This window comes from Argentina anserina, chromosome 1, assembly GCF_933775445.1.
Source record: "Argentina anserina chromosome 1, drPotAnse1.1, whole genome shotgun sequence".
Taxonomy (NCBI): Eukaryota; Viridiplantae; Streptophyta; class Magnoliopsida; order Rosales; family Rosaceae; genus Argentina; species Argentina anserina.
The window spans coordinates 9055179-9073759 of record NC_065872.1 but is presented as its reverse complement, the minus strand read 5'-3'; the positions used below and the strand labels follow the sequence as shown (position 1 = coordinate 9073759).

The following is an 18581-nucleotide window of genomic DNA, read 5'->3' as shown; positions in this document are numbered from 1 at the left end:
TAAATAAAAAGTACTTAGTCTCATGCAGGAGACAATAGCAAAATAAAACACCAAGCATAAACAGAAAAAAAAAAACAGAATAGGGACTTGATGTCTCCCCCTAAAGTGATGAAGCCAAAAGAGGAGAATGGAATAGCAAGCATGCAACTCTAGCCACCACGGCGGCCACGACCGCCAATTGAATTATAATTTGTCCATTCATGAGGTGTCATCTCTCCATTCTGATAAGCATGATCATTAAGCATGTGGTGTGGAGGAGAAGGAGGAGCATCATCCACAACAACCACCAGGATTGGAGCTTGCTGAGGAGCATGAAGTCCTTGGAAACGTTCTTGATCGGCTAACTACGTAGTCTGAGTTGCAATCATGTTCCTCTCGGCATGACACTCACGTTCTTGGAAGATTTTTTTTTCACAATGGACTCCCCTTTGTTGGAAAAGAGGAGGAGGAGGAGGAAAGGACCCATCAAAGCTTAATGATGATGATGATAAGTTGTTGGAAGGATTAGGCGATGCCGGAGGAGCTTGAGAAGACATCATTGATAGAGTTTCCACCCCGAGTTCGACAAGAAGACGAACTGCTGCCTCAATGCGATAGAGATGACGTTGTCATGACTGGTTTCATGCATGAGTTGGACTAGATTGATTTGTGTCTGGAAGTGCACGCCAATCCGGGAGAAGGCATGATTGATCTCAACAAGAGTCACCGGACGGGCAGTAGCAGCGGCTTTAGCCTCATCGAGATGTTGTTGAGCAGAAGCACATTGAGCCTCTTCCATCTAACGTCGAGTTCTCCTTGCTCCACTCATGATAAAAGACTGCACACTTAACACACTATTAGATGAACAAAAGAGAGATCAATGAACTTGTGTGAATAAAATCCTAGCCGAGAGATTGGAATATATAGAGAGATGAAGGCAATAGCAACAGAGGGATATAAGGAAATAAAGATCTGTGTGGAGTAGGATAATCAGAAGATATGCATGCAGAGTCCAAGAAAAGGTAGAATTGAAACCCAAAATCTTGCACATAATGATTTTCACCGAGACTCATAAGGGAAAACTACAAAACTTGCCATAGTGAACACCTTTGCATGCAAGAAGATTGGGCAGTAAAAGAGTTATGATGCAACAAGGAAACGAATACAACCATATGTTTTGGCAAGGAGAGATTATCGTCAAGTCCAAAAAGGAAGATAGATTTTTTCCTTCCATAAATTGCTACCACCGAAATCAAGAATCAATAGATATGCTCCAAAAACCTTCCATAGAAGAATGATTACCAAAGATTTACGTTGCAAACAACCATTACGTGCAACTTAGAGATATCATACACGACAATTCATATATGTTCTTTCCATAATAGAATGATCATCAATGATGCATATTATCTACCAGTATGTGTAGGCAAAACATAAAATAAAAACAACGAGAACACTGTAACCACTTGCATGCATACACATGTATGATTTTAGTCACATAAGAAATTTTGAAACTAAAAATCAAATAAACAGACCACTCTATGAAATGAAATCATTTTAGGACCTTTCACGCACTGAGCTCTCAATATGATGTTTTAAAAGAGTGACAGAGTCCACAATGTCAAGGTAACACAAAACAAGTCCAAACATAACATTTAAGCATATGAGAGTTACTACAATTACTTGAACATTCTTTTGAGCAAAACACTACACTTTATTAACCAACTCAAGCATGTGTTCTCGAGCAATATGCAAGGTTATTAGCCCAAATGTGAGTGGAGATGTGCAATTAAGTATACTTTGTGATGTGAATGAATAAGAGGAGTGATGAAATACCCAAGCAAGATTAAACGATACTCCACCTATCTCTCCATATAAACTCCTTATAACACTATATTTCAAAGTTTTCTATTTTTATAGTAAACGCTACTAGGGGACCAAACCAGTCTATTCCAACATGTATCGAGTAGTTAGTCAATCCCTGAAGAGGAGAACTAACTTGGCTTAAACATATAAAATTCTATGGGGAGACCAAACAAGTCTATTCTTCTAGGCGTCGAGTAGTTAGTCAACTCCTAGAGAGGTAGAACTAGCATGGCCTAGGACTGCATGCACAAAATATATTCTTTCTTTTTCTAGATGCATACAGTCAAAAGATATAACATTTATTCAACTACACTAGATCCTGATTAGGTTACTCAACTCAAAGTGTGAACCAAACATAATGACTAATAAAAAGGAATGACACCAGAGAACACATGATGAAAAGGTCTAAAGCAACCATGTCTAGGAACCAAAGAACAAACTAGTAAATTATAACAACTAATACATAGTAAGATAAGATCAAGGACATAGTATAGTTACCGTAACATGAGTTCCCAACACACAAGTTATTTTTCAGTATTAAGAGCAAATGCCAATAATATTACGTAGGGTCATAAAACGTTTTGTATCTAGTGGTTTGGTAAACAAGTATGTCCATTGATAATCTGTATAAACAAATTCTAAAACCAGAATATTCTTATCAACAAGTTCACGAATGAAATGATAACGAATATCAATATGTTTAGTTCTAGTATGTTGAATATGATTTTTGAAAATATTAATAGCACTTGTATTATCACAAAATATCACAAGTTTTCCTTGCGGAATATCATAATCCTTAAACATGTTTTTCATCTAAAACATTTGAGTACAACAACTACCTATGGTAAGCCGACAACATATTCAACTTTTGTTGTAGATAAAGAGTGCAATTTTATTTCTTACTATGTCATGTAACTAAATTCTTACTCACAAAGATACAACCACCACTTATACTTTTTCGATTTTGCAGATTACCATCCCAATCAACATCTGAATAATTTGCAATTTCAGCGTTAGTGTCATACGTATAAAATACTCCACATGTTACACTTCTTGAAACATATAATTCTTTTAACTGCCTCCAAATGTGATTCTCTATGTTAGCTTAAAACCTGACACATATACCCACACTATAAGATATATCAAGACGACTAGCAGTAAGATAAAGCATACTCTCAATTATGCTACGATATTTAATTTGATCAACATACTTACCATCAAGATCATGACATAACTTTGTTATAGTACTCATAGGTGTACTAACAGATTTTTTCCCAATCATATTAAATTTCTTAGTAAGATTTTTAGCATATTTAAATTGGGATTAAAAAAATACCATTTTGATTTTGTTTAAACTGTAAACCAAGAAAGTAAGTAAGTTCACCACACATGATCATTTTAAACTCATTAGTCATAACTCTAGTGAACTCTTTTACTAAAACATCTAAAGTAAACCCAAAAACAATATCATCTACATATATTTTTGCAACTATAAGATGATTTCCAACATGTTTAACAAACAATGTTTTGTCTACAGTACCACGAGAATATCATTGTGAAATAAGATAAGTCAAAAGTTTATCATACCAAGCACGAGGAGCTTATTTAAGGCCATAGACAATCTTTTTAAGTTTCCAAACATAATCCGGATAGTGAATATCTTTAAATCCTGGAGGTTGTTCAACAAACACTTCCTTATGTACCTCACCATTTAAAAAAGCTGTATTTATGTCCATTTGAAATAACCTAAACTTACAGTGATAGGCAATAACTAGCGAAATTATGACGAACTCAAGTCGAGCTACATGAGCAAAGGTTTCGTCAAAATCAAACCCTTCAACCTTAGAGTATCCTTGAGCGACTAGTCTCACTTTGTTCCTCGTAATTGTGTCATGTTAATCCATTTTATTCATGAAATTCCACTTAGTACCAACCACATTAGTATTTTCAGGTCAAGGAACAAGAGTCCATACCTCATTCTTTTCAAATTGGTTGAGCTCTTCTTGCATTGCGTTGATCCAATTATCATCTAAAAGAGCCTCCTTAATATTTTTTGATTCAATCAAAGTCACAAAACAAAAGCACGTTAGTTTGTTAGTTTCTTTAACTTTCTCCTTAATAAAACTTACTAGAGCTTTGTTGATTTGCACAACTTCTGTGTTGGAGCTTTCAGGATCATCCTCTTTGTTTGATGTAATCTCAATGTTTCTCCCTCTTGTGCGCATGCCTTCTCTAATGTCACCAATAATATTTGTAGGTGAATGATTTTTTCGAACCTGCTTGAATCCAGTTCGATATTTTGTTACATGTTGTAGATTTTTGTCCACTTCCTTGGCTTCTTCTTATGACTACACATTCTTATCTTATGAGCTAGTTAAATTTTCATCAGACAAACTAGACATATCAAAATTATCATCAACTGACACATTTATGGAATCCATGACAGTTCTAGTCTTTCTAATATAAACTCTATAGGCACGACTATCTAGAGAATAACCAAGAAAAATACCTCCATCTCACCGCGCAGTAAATTTTACAAGATGTTCACGATCCTTTAAAATATAGCATGGATTTCTAAATATGTGAAAATAACTTACATCAGGTTTCTTATATTTCCATAGTTCATAAGGAGTATTCGCCGAACAAAGAAGAACTCGATTGCCAACATAGCATGCAATATTAACTGCTTCAGCCCAGAAATTTTCGATTTGTCTAGCTGAATGTAACATCACCCTTGCGATGTCCAATAAAGATATGTTTTTACGTTCAGCAATTCCATTCTGTTGAGGGGATATGAGTGCTGAAAACTCATGAAATACACCACAATCTCGACAATATTTAGGACATTTGAAATTTTTAAACTCAGTTCCATTGTCAGAACGAATTCTTGCAATTTACAAATTATCTTGTTGTTTTTCTATTACAAGTTGTTTACTCAATTTTTCGAAAGAATCAAAAGTATCACTTTTATTTTTTAGAAAATCAACCCAAGCAAAACAAGAATAATCATCAACTACAACATTATTGTAATACCCCGAAATTTAGTATTTACTACTTAGTACTCTAAGGTTATATTAACTTAGAATTAATTCAAATTTTCTTCTAATAATTTTCTTTAGAAACCAATGATGCTAAGGATCATACTTTCAAAAATAGAAAATTTCTTTTTATAAGTATTAAACTATGATTTGAGCGCTAGAGTACGTTAGCTCATATTTATTGCGTATACTCGATACTTTGTAATCGAGTTTAAAACTAATACTAATAGTATTATCTTTTATGCAGTATATTAGTGTTAGATAGTGCAAATATATTGAAAACCTTATAAAAAGAATATATTAAATTCCTTTACTTTTTAAAATAACACTTATAAATGTGTTTGTTATATCTACATATATATATATATATATATATAATCCTTATGCCAATACGTTTTGAACCTAGCTGATTTTTATGTTTTACCCCATCACACTATTTGTTTTCCTTTGTGAACAATCACCCTAACTAGCTAGAATATCACTCAATATTAATTCTTGGTCTCTTAAGTCAAGAAGGATAGTTGAGAACTCAGATTTTGTGTTCCTTCTTGGCCTATTTATATTTGTGAGCTATCTTAAGCTTTCTTCATACTTCAAAATCAGAAATCATGCAAGTCTGAGTTCCCTTAGTTGATAGAAAACTCAACCGGCCAATGTTTCTCAAGTTAAAATTCTAGTCTTCACTCTTTCTCTCTTAAATAAGTTATTTCTTTACTAAAGTAATCCAACTTTGGATTCACATCAAAACCTTAATTTCATCCCTGAAACTTCAAGAGTAAGCCATATAATCTTTTGCCTTTTAAGATTTATCAAAGTGCATAACTAAAGATAAAATGGAAAAGACCATGTTTTGGTAAGAGATATATTTTTGTATTTTATAACATCTAAGTTTTCCAAGGTAAAAATATCATTAAATTCCGCATGAAAAATGCTTCAATTTAGGCATTTGAATCACTCAAAAATGTTTAGAAATAGAGAAATTATGGCTAATCAAAGTTAGAGTTAATAAACTCACTGAAAATCTCTGATAGCACTCACGACTTTAAAAAACTCACTCATTTCTTAACCATTTTCTACAAACTTTATATCAAATTAAAGTTTAAGACCTTTACTTTTAATCTAGAAAGTTTCAGAAGAAATGATGAAATTTTTGTTACAAGTAGAGTTCCCTTAGTTGATAGAAAACTCAATTGGTCAATGTTTCTCAAGTTAAAATTCTAGTCTTCACTCTTTCTCTCATAAACAAGTTTATTCTTTACTAAAGTAGTCAAACTTTGAATCCACGTCAAAACCTTAATTTCATCCCTGAAACTTCAAGAGTAAGTCATATAATCTTTTGCCTTTTAAGATTTATCAAAGTGCATAACTAAAGATAAAATGGAAAAGACCATGTTTTGGTAAGAGATATATTTTTATATTTTATAACATCTAAGTTTGTTCAAGGTAACAATATCATTAAATTTCGCATGAAAACTGCTTCAATTTAGGCTTTTGAATCACTCAAAACTGTTTAGAATGGAGAAGTTATAGCTAATCAAAGTTAGAGTTAATAAACTCACTGAAAATCTCTGATAGCACTCATGATTTTAAAAAAACTCATATTTCACTCATTTCTTAACAATTTTCCACAAACTTTATATCAAATTAAAGTTTAATACCTCTACTTTTAATCTAGAAAGTTTCAGAAGAAATGATGAAATTTTTGTTACAAGTAGAATACGTAGACATCTAAGATGATAACTTGATGATCGGTTTCTGCACTGCTATTGTGTTTAAACTTTTTGGACTCAATAACTTTGAACGGGACTGTATGACTTATCCTATTAGATTCCTTACGAAATATCCATGAACATAGACTTCTCACTTGCTTAATTTGGACGTAAATTGAATGAGTTATCGATACAGAAAGTTAATGGACTTTGACACTAATATTTGAAGGACAATCGGTACTTTAGACAAAGATTTCCCTTATTATGAGAGAAACGACTACTAGTGTTTTGATTACTAACTAATATTATCTAATTACTTTTAATTTAATATACATTTAGGATGTAAAAGGCACTTTCATAAATCTTAAAAGACAAAAGATTATAAGGGTGTAAAATGTATTTACTCTTGAAGTTTCATGGGTGAAAGGAAGGTTTTGATGTTGATCCAAAGTTGGATTACTTTAGTAAAGAACTAGAATTTTAGTTTGAGGAGCATTGGCCGGTTGAGTTTTCTATCAACTAATGGAACTAGACTTGCATGATTTCTGATTTTGAAGTGTGAAGAAAGCTTGAGGCAGCTCACAAATATAAATAGGCCAAAAAGGAACACAAAAATTCAATTATCAACTATCCTTCTTGACTTTAGAGATCAAGAATTAATATTGAGTGATAGTCTAGCTAGTTAGGGTGATTGTTCACAAAGGAAAAACAAATAGTGTGATGAGGTAAAATATAAAAATCAGCTAGGTTCAAAACGTATTGGCATAAGGATTATATATATATATATATATATGTAGATATAACAAACACATGTATATTCATTTCATAAGGTTTTCAATATATTTTCACTATCTACCACTAATATAATGCATAAAATATAATACTATTAGTATTAGTCTTAAACTCGATTACAAAGTATCAAATATATGCAAGAAATATGAGTTAACGTACTCTAGCACTCAAATTGTAGTCTAATACTTACAAAAATAAATTTTCTATTTTTGAAAGTATGAACCTTAACATCATTAGTTTCTAAAGAGAAATATTAGAACAAAAATTGAATTAATTCTAAGTTAATATAACCTTAGAGTACTAAGTAGTAGATACTAAATTTCGGGGTATTACATTGTAATAACCCGATTTTTTGGAAAGATTTTTGGTTCGATTTAATTTTATAAAGTTGTAGAATTCATTTAAAACGAAATTTGGTTGTTTGCGACATTACGAAACAAGAACGGAAACGTTCTCGGAACATTTATTTAGAAAAACGTTACGTTTCCGCGACGTGAATATTGACTTTTACTCCGTCGATCGTTTGTGAAAACTTCCTTCACGAAAGTCGTAGAGCTCGTCGATACGAGTTCGTGGACGCATTACGCGTTCGAATCGGACGTCGTACGTGAAAGTTATTAACGACGGGAGTAGTTTCCGATTTTGGAAACGAGTATAAAAAGGACTTTTTTCTGATTAGGGTTTCCATTTCTGGAAACCCCTCTCTCTCTCCTCTCACCCGCCTCCCTCATCTCTCTCTCTCCCCGAGTTCGCTCTCTCTCACCCTCCGAAGACCCTCCACCGGCGATCTCCGCCTCTAGGCCACTGTGCCTCTCACCGCCGGTCCCTAGAGCATCGTGCGACCCTCCGCTGCTACCCTCGAGCTCGCCGCACTGTGCCTCGCCGCCTTGAAGCCCCACGACGTCACCTAGCTCCTGCAACTCGCCGCCGCTCAAACCACCATCTCCGGCGATGCAAAGGCTCGGAGGAGGGCACCTTGACGCTGATCCTCACCTTTGGAACCATCTACAAGCGATTTGGGGGCCAAATCACAACACCATTCGATCCACTCGACGCCGTCGACTTCTCGAGCTTCATCGGCGAATCCGACTGTCCAAGGCTTCGATTGAGGTGAGGGTTTGCATATTTTGATAGTTGTGATGCTTGGTGTGAATTTTTGGATGAATTGGAGTTGAAATTGTGGAGATCGGAGGAGGAATGGAGGAGGGAGGTTACCGCCGCATTAGGCGGCGCGTGTGGGTGCGTGGAAAGGGTAGGAGGCGGCGTGACGCCGTGGGGAGGAGGAGGGGAGGAAGGTGAAGGGTTTGGGGGCGGCGGTGGCGTGCTACGCGCCGGCTTTAGGTTTGGCGCGTGGGCCCCACACGCTGTCACAGTGAGTGGCGCGTGAGCGCCACGCACGGTCTGCCGGAGGTGGCGCGTGTACCCCACGCGCCGCCACGTGCGGCGGTGCGTGAACAGTGTTTTCGACACAGTAAATTTGTACAATTTATTTTTGCGACGGTGAATGTAAAAAGTGATTTACGTACTATAAATGTAAATTTATTTTACGTACTGTAAGTGTAAATGTAAATTACTTTCAGTAAATATAAAAAGTAAATTTGGAAGGGTAAATCAGTAATTATTATTTACTGAGACATTTTTTACATTTGAATAGTATGTATACGTACAGACATACGTAAAAAGTATGTACACGTACATGAATACGTAATTGATGTGTATTTGTACAGAAATACGTAAACAGTAAAATACGTGAATATGAACTCTGTGAACAGTAATTTCGTAAAACCAGAAATTACTGAACAGTAACATATTATTACTGTTTCGGCATTTAAGGTTTACCTAACGATTCTAAATTCTTTTCTTATCTTTTCAAGGTGATCGATAATTTAAGGAAATGAATTACTTTCGGAATCGTGGAATTACGCTCGAGATTATAAGGTGAGTAAAATCTCACATTTACGAATCTACCATTGTGGAGATTCAAGTTTATGCAGAATTTTAAAAAATGAAATATGACATGTATATGATATAGTGGAATACATATATTTGTATAAATGGTAAATAGGTACATATATATATAGTTTGCTATATTATATACTGTTATGATTTCGATGTGAATATTGTCATTTTGATGACGAGATTTATATATTGAGCATGTGATTTGATTTGTACAATATGACATGATGATTATTGTACGTGGTTTTAACATGGAGATTGTTAAAACGTTTTTGTCTTCGGACGTGATTTGTCTTCGGATGTGATTTTGTCTACGGACGTGATTTTGTCTATGGATGTGTGATGTCTTCGGACGTGTTTTGTCTTCGGACGAGTTTTTGTCTTCGGACGTGAATTATGTCTTCGGACGGGTTTTGTCTTCGGACGTGATTGATGTCTTCGGACGAGTTTTGTCTTCGGACGTGTTGATGTCTTCAGACCAGTCTTCGGACGTGTTTGGCATGTCGGAACCTAGCCTTTGGCCGGGCGAAAGTTACGATACAGTTAGAGCTCTAGTCTGTCTGCCGGGGTACTGCATATGTGGTAACAGATGGGTTATCGGCTTATGAGTACCCGTATATTTTGATATTGGATGACATATGGTTGTCCAATAACGGCGGTGTACTACGTGAGGCGTAACAGAGGTGTACCAGCGTTCATTAGTACCCGTATTATAAATGCATTTGGGTAAACAGAGGGGTTGCCCAATTCTCATGAGCACTTTCATTTTCATATTTTTGGACAACCAGATGGGCTGTCCATTGACTCATGAGTGCATTTATAATTTGATATTTTGTGATTTTTGTATATATTGATATGCGAGTTATATTTTTATTTTACTCATACGAGCTGCGAAGCTTACCGGGTTTGTGTTTACAATCCCGGTGCACCAATTCGATGGTGTAAGGGATAACTCCGCATGTGTGGATTAGCGGGAATCGACGGACCGCTCAGAAGACTTGGAGTTATTTATTTACATTCTTTGTGAGGATTATACATTTCCATTTGTTATAATGTTGAATTATAAAATTGATTTGTAATAATCGGTTTGACTGAGTTGTATTTTGAACTCAGAGATGATCCGCTGTAACATTTAAATGATCTCGATTCATTGAGATTGTTTAGTGTTTTTCATAACTTCGAAATTTGAGTTTCATGCTTGAAATTTTGGGGTCGTTACATACATGAATGCCAGTATGTGTACCTACAGATTTCAAATGCAGGTCTTGGTTTCGGTGGCGGTGACAACGACAGAGGAGAAATGGTGGTTTCGGTCGATTTCCCGTCGAGTATGTGAAGTAAAAAAAAAGGAAGAGCAAAACAGACAATTCCATACTTCGATATATATATATATATATATATATATATATATTCTCTATCCAGAGTGGAGTTCTAATTTTAGCACACTTTTCGATCAATTGTTCTCAACATAAGCGATTCAATATTTAAGTATGTTATTCAAGATAATCTCTACAAAGTTTCATCCAATTTAATAATAGTTTGAACTTATATATATATATATATTTGTGATTGTACATTACTGAAGCTCTTTGAACTAATTAAAGGTACAATAACTCGAACAAAAATAGAAATCTTTTATATCAAAACTATCATTTCCTTTTTCAAAAGTGCCGGGATCGATATGATGTTCCGAGTTGGCATGGGGATTGTCATCACGAAAGGTGGATCGATAGACTGGCGAACTCTCTCCCTTTTCGGGGAATGGCTGCAATCACAAGCAAGTAATTGGATGAGTGCATGGGGGGCTCCGAAAGCACATGCCGGATTGGATACGCAGATGTGGTGTACTTGCATGTGTTTCAGGAGACGGTCTAGCTCGACGATGTAGGACGTAGCTAGGAGTACATATCCAACTCTCTCCTCTTCGCTTAAATTAGGGTTTCCGACTTCTCATCCAACTATTGCACCGTTACCACCGTACCAGAACTTGGGGAAACCTAGTAATGTTAATGTGTTAAATTAATGTTAAATAACCATGGTTTAGTACTTCACGAAGTAGCAGAACGACATAGCATGTACCAAGTACCAACCGATATCTTTAACAAGATTGTCAATATATGCATGACAAAATGCCAGATCCTAATTAATCCCTAATTATTAATATCAGTACAAGCTTTGCAAGATGCCTGGGACATTTTTAATTAAAGTAGAATTTTTAGTATTCCTAAAACTCATTAGACGCCAACACGTAATTCATACTAGCCTGCTTGGGAAATTTTTAAAATCCATCTACACAGACCATGATACCAAGTTCTTAGTAATCATTGGGTGGCACCATGCACTAATTTAGCTTGGTCTCTAAGTTTAATTAATCTGTTTAAGTGGTAAGACCATTTATCGATCCGTTCATCGTAGCTCAACATCCTAAGAAGCTGATGTCCTTATTCCTTTGTCTTCTATATGGTCTTAGGCTTCTCACTGGTTGAGCTAGTATAATACACTTAACCTTAACTCTAATCCAGTGTGCTTATAATGCAGGTGTTTTTAAAATGCAGAAGGAGATCTCTTATAAATAGTGGCATCTTAAGCACATGGTTACATTCCTACATTCATGCTTATACCTTTTGTTTTACGTGATGTCCAAAATTATAAAAGAAGGCCAAAGAGAGCGCATATGAGCTAGAGAGAATTCCCCAATTAGTTGAGAAATTTCCAAAAAGAAATGCTTCATGTATTTGCTTAGGCCAATATGTCGTGTAGTCTTTGTTTTCTTAGGGTTTAGGAATCGTCCTCAAAACCCCAACACCCCAATTATTTGAAATTGAATATCCTTGACTTACATCATTCTCCTTATGTGCTTCCTTGGAATATTCTGCTCATGCTCTTCTTCAGACACATTCCATTATGAAATGAAAAGCCTGGAAAATTAGATAAATGAAGGAAAGGTGTACCACTTTTTGTCCGACTAGATTCAATACTCCTCTCGTTTTCATTTGAACAGGCAACTAGTTCAAGTTTCAAGTCAAGTCGTATATAAAACCATGCCATGGGAGCTAGCTAGATAGCTAGGGAAAAGAACACGATGACCCCTTAGCTACCTTTTGAGAGCTTCAGTTGGTAACAAAATATTTGAAAGATTTCTTCTCCTTATGACGCTAGTGATCGATCGACATGGATTAGAAAATAAAACACCGAAGAAATTTATAACTTCAAAATATAAAGGTATCTCAGTCATACATGCAAGACCTTTTGGTAAGGAAAAGAAAGAAAATGAAAAGATCGAACACATTAGAACGAATCTCATTACTTGTTCAAAAGTAGTTGGTTCACCCAAAGAAAACCGAAATATACATGTAGGATAACGTTTAACACCTTCTTTGTTGTCACATAACAATTTTGCAGTATATCTAATATATAATTCTTCTGTGTATTTGGAATTGGACGGAGCTATACATGATTTTTATATTTGAGTGATGATTCATACTTACAGTTCACCGTTTGCGTTGGTAACTAAATTGTATGATGAAAAGGATATGTGTATGATTGTGTATTCAAGCTGTGACTTATTTGCAAGGTCGTTGTGTGGTCAATTTAAGGTGGGGTTAGGGATAGAAGGAATAGCAGTGAGTCAGTGACTAGTCCTTGAATAAGGAACAAAATCCGGTTGTGTTATCACGTGTCCATTGCAGCAAAGCCAGGTATTATTATGAGCAACATATATAAATGGACGAGCTCGATCTTCACATGCATTATATTACATCTATCAGATTCCATTCTTCTCATACTTCTACCTGCATAAGATCGCCTTGCTTGCTAAATTCAAATTCCCGAAAGAGAGTATCTGAAACTGGTCCTGGATAAGATCCTCACACTGCAAACAGCAAAATTGAGAGAGACAGAGAGCTTGGAAAAGCCAATGAATTACCTGGAGAGCATCGAGCTCGTGGGGCAGATGAAGCTGACGATAATAAGATTATTAGTTTTATAAAAGGAGTGTTGCATATATAAGAATGATAACAAGAATAGATAATTCCAATCTACAGAAGTTGGAAGATGAATCATCAAATGGCGAGAAGGAGACAGAAGTAGGGATAAAATTACTTGTGTTTCTTTCATGAATTAAGACGATCATACTCGGTCTTAATTTGATGACAGCTAACTTGATGATCATATTCTATTTGTTAGAACATTGCGAAAACGAGGTCTGCGAGACCACGCGGTCTTGTTTTAGACGCTGGCTTAGAGTGCATGATGGAAACAATTAAGGTTGAACTGAATTCCGATCGGGGTCCATTATGAGATTTAATTATAGTTCAATAATTGATGGTTTAGTATTCATCCATGCATCCAATTAGCACTCGAGAGCAATTCAAGCCTATGTAGATCATTTTTAGGTCATTAATTAAACGATTTATAAAATAGCTTCAGGAATGGACGGTATTAACTTATGAATAGACGGTAAATTAATCACCTTCTCCAGTAGTTATCCGCATAAGTAACCGTTGCGTCTGAAACTCAATGACGTGTGTCTTTCAAATCTTTCATCATCTATAACAAAAGGGTCGAACAAGAATGGAGGATAAATAACCTAGCTACAATATTAAAAGAAGAAAGAAATTGGGGGGGGGGGGGGGGGGGGGGTGGTGGATTACGTAAAAGATAAAGAGCAAATGATAATATCTCATAATTAAGCACCCTAGTAATGCAGATTACGCGTATCAAGTTTCAACTAATTAGCCAAAAATCATTAACCACCTCATACATTTTTTTGCCAATGTTCGCCTTAATATATAAAGACCCTAGCAAGTTCCACAACAAACCAGTGAAGTATATAATTAATATAAGCTCTACATAATATCAAGCTCTCACATAAAAGAAATTGTACTAGTGGATCCATTTAAACTCGGATAATGCCAAGTGCATGATTGTCATGTTAAGTACACGACAGGATCGACAAATTTTCATCGCTTGTTTTTAAAGGTTAATTAACGACGTACATGGCTCAGAGACGAGATGAGAAATAAACGAATGGCGTAGAGAGGTTCCTGTGCTTTGGCAGCCAAATTGTTCATGCATCGATCAGACAAAGCAATGGTCATTGTCGAGGACAATGAGGTATACCTTCTGCGCATGCTTCCATATTATATCTACTCTCTTTACAGCCTAAATTAGACTTATCGATCAAGTAGCCAAATCCTTGATAACACACATATCAATTTTATATTTAATTTGGTTCATGATTCTCTTCCAACTATGTTAGCACAAATTAAGTTCAATGTTAATAGACTATACATAGTTAAAGCACATTTCTAAATCATTTAATTAGATATTATATCAGACAATTCTTAAGGAAGACTAAATCTAATTGTGCGTGCTTTGTTGTACTGTTTAAGTTTTAACATACTTTTTGTGAGCAAATAAAAGAATATTGATAGCCACGGTGGTAGCGCTATGCTGCCTATGCAAGGGCGTTGAGGGCTTTAGTCTCTTTCTGGTGTGACCTTTCTCCAGTGGGTGGTTCTCAGGTTCGCTAGTGGCTTAGGACACTATATACCGTTGTCCACTGCTCTTTGATCAGCTGAGATAGTCATGCTTCAAGCGTTGTCCTCTGCGTAACAAACGGTCTCAACTCGCTCCCAAGGAAGGCATATTTGGTCGTGTCGAGCTTAGGACTTGGGGCGGTACAAACCTTGCTTCCGAGGTTGTTGGTGGTGGGATCGGTGATGGTGGTAAAGGCGGAAGAGTCCCGAGCGACCGGTGGTTCTGGTTGCTTTTATGTATAAGTTAGGATAGGTCTTGTCTTAGATAATTTTGCATGGTTCGACTCTAATATAAACGTAAACGTATGATACGTATCCTGTGGAGTGGAACTGTGGAAGTGTGGATCGTGCTGATATGTTGTTCTTCAAACGATGAATATAAAACTTCCGGTCTATTGATACTGTTGAAGTTTGTATTTACTAGATAGTAATTCAATACGATAAAGCAAATTAAGGTTATTAAGACTTCTTAATTTGTCACATCTATTAGTTACCACAGGTTGCACCAAAGTGTCACTGCCGATGAAAGAGTTTGTACATGCTGTGCAGCTGTGGTAACAAAACAAAACAAAAAAAGAATTAGATATGTGGCAGAAAAAAATGATTTGTAGATGATATATATATGCGTAGAACTATGGAATCGAAGTAGCTAGTGTGATATGCGTGATGTCTGTCCTACAATGATCGTACCACTCATGTATATCAAATCTAACAGCCCGTGATCATGAATATTACTAAGTGAAACAAAAACATTAGTATTATTAGCTGCCTCCGATCCCCACCAAATTCCCATTCCATGACAAAATCCCAACCCCCATATACAAACAACTCCATGGCCGGCTATCCTCACATGCCACCAAAATCTTCAACATACAATTTAAGCCACCACACAACTCATCCTCCTTATTCATCATCATATTATGATACACCTCTCTCTCTCTCTCTCTCTCTCTCTCTCTCTAGCCTGACTCTCTTACCTGATCCAGAAATAGCAGACATGAAAAGGGATCAGACCCTTTTTGTAGCTTGAAAAAGGGTTTTTGAATTATTCAATCATGCCAGTCCTTCTCAAAACCCTATTGCCCCGCTACCTAGCTCACTAGCTCCTGCATATTACTTGCAGGGTTCACAGAGCTGCTTATCGTCTCAGAAAAGAAGCCTGAAGAAACTGTTAGCATGAGTCCCTTTTGCTCAATATTGACTTCAATCCCAGCTTTTGGTACGTTCTTGGGATTATGGCATTATTTTCACTCTCATCATCCTTGAACGGTCCCTATTCTGCTTCCCCCCAAAAAGGCTGAAGTGTCTATTTTCTTCGATTCATTTGCAGAACCACCACCTGCTATGGGAAAATTTTACAGCTCTATATGGATCTCTTCCCAATGCCTGGCTAGCTAAGGTAATATCCACCACAAGTCTCTCTCGTCTCTCTCCTTGCCTCAGATTTTCTGACTAGTTAAAGCTTCCATATCTCTCACTCCCAAATGATGCAATTTACTGAAACACCACCGCAACCCTTGCACCAAATTGTGACCACACCACCGTTGTTCTCCCCTAACCTCCCTATCATGAACAAAAACCAGACACACCGGACGCGTCCCTGGCCTGGTTTCCCCACGTCGTCAAAGCTTACTAACTTCGGCGACGCCAATTGCATGGAGCAGCTACTAGTCCACTGTGCCAACGCCATCGAGACCAACGACGCCACCTTGGCGCAGCAGATCTTGTGGGTTCTCAACAACATTGCTCCCCCCGACGGGGACTCGAACCAGCGCCTCACCTGCGCTTTTCTTCGAGCCCTCATAGCTCGTGCGGCCAGGAGCGGCAGTCTTAAGCTCCTCGCCGCAATGAACGCCGCACAGGCCAACCTCGCAATACACACTCATAAATTCTCCGTCATCGAGCTTGCTGGGTTTATTGACCTCACTCCTTGGCATCGGTTTGGCTTCACCGCCGCAAATGCTGCCATTCTCGAGGCCGTGGAAGGCTTCTCCGTCATCCACATCGTTGACTTGAGTCTGACACACTGTATGCAAATCCCAACTCTGGTCGATGCCATTGCATCTCGTCAGGACGGGTTAATTACTCCTCCGCTGCTGAAGCTCACCGTAGCCGGGACAACGGAAGATGTGCCGCCGATGCTGGATCTTTCGTATGAGGAGCTCGGGTCGAAGTTGGTTAATTTTGCTAGATCCCGGAACATAATTTTAGAATTTACAGTCATCCCTTCGAGTTATACTGATGGATTTGCAAACTTAATAGAACAGCTTCGTGTCCAGAACTTGGTGTATCCGGAGAGCGGCCACGAGGCTCTTGTCATAAACTGTCACATGATGCTCCATTACATTCCAGAGGAGACATTTCAGAATTTTGAGCCTTGTTCGTCATCCTCAACTTCCATTACTGCTTCCTCTACTTCACTGAGGTCGATGTTTCTGAAAGCAATTCGGGGTTTGGACCCAACTGTTGTCGTTTTGGTGGACGAGGACGCCGACTTGACCTCTAACGACTTGGTGGGGAGGCTAAGGTCGGCTTTCAACTATCTGTGGATACCTTATGATACTGTTGACACGTTTCTGCCGAGGGGGAGCAAGCAGAGGCAGTGGTATGAAGCTGATGTGTGCTGGAAAATTGAGAATATGATTGCTTACGAGGGGTTTCAGAGGGTGGAAAGGCTTGAACCAAAATGCCGGTGGGTGCAGCGAATGAGAAGCGCCGGATTTCGAAGTGTTTCGTTCGGGGAGGAGGCGGTGAATGAGGTGAAAGCAATGCTGGATGAGCACGCAGCTGGGTGGGGGTTGAAGAAGGAAGAAGAAGATCTTGTGCTTACTTGGAAGGGACACAATGTTGTTTTTGCCACAACTTGGATTCCTGCTTGAATTGAGTTAATAGTCTGATGAAGAAGATGATGATCTGATATGCAACTGAATTAATATAGAATTGATCTTACTTTTGTTGTTAATTATTAGCTCTGCTGATTTGGTTAGTCTATCTTTTCTAGTTAGCTAATTAATGTCGATTTGGTTAATCTTCTTCTACTACTGTTTTCTAATAGTAGAAAGAGTGATGAGAGAGACCTTTAATGTGATGATGAAGGTTCAGTTCTTATGTCGAACGGTGGTGGTGGAAGAGAGCGTTGGAGTAAAGAATGATACATGTTAATTGGAGTGAATAATACCAACACGCATGACTAATTAGTCTCAAAGGTTCAATTAAGCAGGTAGGAGAATGATCAATAATTGATAGAAGTAAAATTGAATACTAGTATTCGACCATTGTATACTAAATTGAAGTAAAACGGTGAGACATTCATGAATATAGCCATATAGGACATGCGTTTAAGCTCATATAAGCGATCATTGTCGATTTCGTTGGGTGTACGTTCTTAACTTCTTAGTGATTTAGTACAAAGAGCTGGAATTGTTAACTAGACATGCATCCCTTCGAGTTAAAACATATCACATATCATTTTAAGCTAAATTGGTGAAAAAATTGATGTGTCCACAAGTTTATGATTTCGATATTTCGAGCTACTTAAATCTCTCATCTGTGGGACAACGATTAATAAGAGTATAAGAGTACTTTAGAGCTCACAATGCCAGCTTTCTATTAATGCTATGGTCAAATTTTGGCATCTTCACCGTCTTTAAATTCATAAAAGTATATCATTTATGAGAATTTTCAGCCAACTTGATTATAGT

General features: G+C 37.0%; 2 protein-coding genes across 2 annotated transcripts in view; one reads left to right on the top strand and one right to left on the bottom strand.

Annotated features, from left to right (window-relative positions):
* Positions 1 to 18581, bottom strand: part of LOC126805043 (peptidyl-prolyl cis-trans isomerase CYP65) — a 309510-nt gene that overhangs the window by 281235 nt on the left and 9694 nt on the right. The window lies entirely within an intron of this gene.
* Positions 15838 to 17891, top strand: LOC126805048 (scarecrow-like protein 32). The gene has a single exon (XM_050532138.1). It carries the CDS (start codon positions 16365 to 16367, stop codon positions 17757 to 17759), a length of 1395 nt encoding a protein of 464 aa, XP_050388095.1. The 5' UTR covers positions 15838 to 16364; the 3' UTR covers positions 17760 to 17891.